At 41.5% G+C, this 3,233-nt stretch overlaps 1 protein-coding gene across 2 annotated transcripts; it reads left to right on the top strand.

Moving 5' to 3' along the window:
• The first annotated feature begins 673 nt into the window (after positions 1–673).
• On the top strand, positions 674–3,233 carry LOC108241256 (peripheral myelin protein 22-like). 2 transcript variants are annotated; one of them, XM_017425279.3, is made up of 5 exons: positions 674–809; positions 1,576–1,661; positions 1,852–1,945; positions 2,041–2,181; positions 2,284–3,233. In XM_017425279.3, the coding sequence occupies exons 2-5, from the start codon at positions 1,584–1,586 to the stop codon at positions 2,433–2,435; spliced, it is 465 nt and encodes a 154-aa protein (XP_017280768.1). In that variant the 5' UTR covers positions 674–809; positions 1,576–1,583; the 3' UTR covers positions 2,436–3,233. The 2 variants fall into 2 exon arrangements, with proteins under 2 accessions (XP_017280768.1, XP_037834784.1); XM_037978856.1 differs by lacking the exon at positions 674–809 and adding an exon at positions 843–1,111.

Genomic DNA, 3,233 nt, shown 5'->3' with positions numbered 1-3,233 from the left:
CCTAATATCTGCAAAATTATAGTTATTCTTATATTTTCTAAAGTCATTAGCTGTGGTAGCTGTGAATTGAGTGGACTCTAAAAGTGGATCAGTTACTACCACAATAAACTGTAGCTCAGTGTCTGCAAAATTAACTGAGCTGTTGCCTTTTTTGCTCTTGCTAAGATCACTTAGCAGTATATGTTTAACTAATGATGACCTTCTGAACATTTCGTTAAAATCCATTCATTGAATTATGAGATATTTTGCTAACAGACAGACAAACACAGGAAAACACGATCACTCCACCTTCAACAGGTAATATTAAGCTGCAAATAATGTAACATGTCAACAGCTGAACTATGGGTTGAATGACTAAACGCACTTACAAAGGATTAGTAGGATGAAGCACAACCCTCCATTAATTATTAAAGCTTATTTAATTATGTTTTAATGGCCAAGGTTTAATCACATACATGTGTAAAATGGAGGCTACAAAGAAGCAGCACAGCTTGCATTTCTAAACCTCTGGACTCCATGGGACGTGCTGTACGACCCTCAGTGTATTATAATCCAAGTCATGCTGTAGTTCGAGGCGGGAAGAGAAGGAGGGGGAGGAGAAGGAGCAGGCCTCTGGTGACGTGCGGGGAGCTGCAGGGCGGTGTTCTGAGGCTGGAGGGGGGAGNGGGCGGGGGGCCACAGGCGCGCGGACTCAGCCACATCTGGAATAGTAACTACACAGACGGAGCCGAGAGGAGCAGCAGACGCTTTCCTGACTCTTCACTTCTCTCCACCTCGCCCTTTTTTCACCCAAAAAACCTTTGCCTTTTGTAAGTTGGACTCATGTGTTGGATTTTCTTTTTTACTTTTAGTCGCTTGTTTGATGTTTTCGTTGACTTTTATGTTTTTGGCACCCACCTCCCACTTAAACAGCAGGAGTGTTGTCTTTTGGATTTAAAGCTTTGGACTTACTTTCACGACGAAAAAGAAAGAAAAGCCAAATCCAAGCTGCAGAGTTTTCCAGCCTGACCCGCACGGTTTTTGTGTTTTGTATTGTTGAGAAAACAAACCAGTGACGGCGGAGTTTTACGCATGGCGGCACGTTTGCTGGAATGTTTTTCCTCGCAGATGAGTTGAGCTTCTTTTCCAGCATCGACTGGTCCTGAATCAATCTGCATTTCCGTCATTTGGGTGTTATTACCCCCTAACTTTTTTCTAAAGCTCTGTTTTTACAAAATCTACAAAAACGAGTGCTTATTTCTATACATTTAATTACTTTTAAAGGTCAGCATCATAACTTGTCAGGAAAGTGTATTTAATCTCATCACCGCAGCCTAACTTTAAACTCAACACTGATCCTTTTTTTAAGGGGCTGAAATAAAAAGAAATCTGAGTTCCTTCTTTCTTTTTCTTTCATTGTAATGGGACACTTTCACATTCAAGTAAACATTGTGGTTTGTGCAGAAGTGAGGAAACAGCGCCACCTGGTGTTAAAAAACGAGGCCGTTCCGAGCCGCGCAACAAAATTAGTTTGTCTTAAAGCTGGTTTCATGTCATATAGTCTCTTTTTTTTCTTCTTTACTCTTCTCTCCACAGCTTCCAAAATGCTGTTCATCCTACTCGGAGTGCTCGTCTTGCACCTAATCATCCTTATTCTCCTTATTGTGTCGACAGCAGCCAGTGTAAGTAACACTTTCCCCCCAAATTTTACCTTAAAGTTGTGGAAAAATCCAGTATGGAGGAAATGATGCAGTGTAAATAAGCTATGTCAGCCTGGAGCTACTTTTTTTTAAGGATTTTCTGTTTCTTCCTGCACTCTGATTGATGCAGCTAGTTGAAATCCCTGTGTTCTTGTTTGTTTGTTTGTTTTAGACCTGGTCTGTAGGTGACAAAGTTAGCACTGATCTATGGTACAACTGCATGACGACCTCTGAAGGCTACCACTGCAAGCCAGCCAGCAATGAAGGTTTGTCTTCTATCCAGGAAAATAAAAGTGGAACAGTTACGGATGAGTGTAAACGTTTAAACGTTTCTGGTTTTTTGTTGTTTTTTCCCTTACAGATTGGATCCAGGCAGTGCAAGCCCTCATGATCCTGTCTGTCCTTTTCTGCTTCTGCTCCCTCATCGCCTTCTTGTATCAGCTGTTCAGACTGGTGAAGGGCGGACGTTTCTTCTTCACTGCCATCTTCCAGATCTTGGCGAGTGAGTATGACTTCATCACTGAGGGGAGGTGGGAGGGGGTCACACCCTGAGAAGAATACCATGAGATCATCTCCGCTCGCTCTGTGTCATCTCTCTCTTTAGGCGTGTTCGTGATGTGCGGGGCGATCATCTACACCGTGATGAGCCCGGACATCGGCGCGCAGTTCGGCTACGCTTACGTTCTGGCCTGGGTGGCGTTCCCTCTGAGTCTCGTCAGCGGGCTCATTTATATCGTCCTGAGGAAGAAGGAATGAGAGCGGGAGCTGGGGAGGGAGGAGGAGAGGGGCGTCGGGAGGCCCCTAATCACAACATCACACTGTGCCTACTGCACCCACAGACCATGGACTGACATCCCAGCAGTTTCCATTAATTTCCCCTCTAAACCATCACATCAATTTGTTTTCTTAAATTCAGCAATCGTTTGTTTTTATGATTAAACTAGTTTCCACTGTCATTTTATTTTTTAGAAATGTTTTGGTGACATATTGACTCCTCAACATCCCACAAATCCTTACTGTGTGATACAAAAAATAACCCTGCCTCACTTCGGTATGAAGATGTACATAGTGTCTGTGGTTTTTAGTCATATTTATAACAGGTTTTACCTACATTGTGTACATAGTGTTGTCAAGTTAACATGCTCATTTACGTGATAGTTTGTCTCTCACCAATCATGCAGCTGTACCAAAGAGATGTCGCTTCCATTGCCAGAGTACCGAGCTTACCTTCGTCTGTTTTATGTGGAATGCTTTTAACAATGTGCCTTATTTAGTACGTGTGTTTGAGTGTAAAGAAATGAGAAAACTCTCAGAAAGTGTTGATAAACTCATGATTTTTCTTTTTAAATGTACTTGATATTGCAAATAAAATTGTTTTGAATTTTGTAATGTTGAAAATGGTGCTTTTTTAAAACAAAAAAAAAACAAAAAACAACCTACTATTCTTGAAACATGTATTCTGATGTGTGCTGCCAGTGTGTCATGTCCTGTTATTTGTTTGCTTTGTACAAACTTAACTTTTTTCAGTATTATAAATAAACCTGTTGAAATCAA

The sequence above is a fragment of the Kryptolebias marmoratus genome, linkage group LG12 (genome assembly GCF_001649575.2).
Source record: "Kryptolebias marmoratus isolate JLee-2015 linkage group LG12, ASM164957v2, whole genome shotgun sequence".
NCBI lineage: Eukaryota > Metazoa > Chordata > Actinopteri > Cyprinodontiformes > Rivulidae > Kryptolebias > Kryptolebias marmoratus.
This window is presented reverse-complemented; position numbering and strand designations above follow the sequence as displayed.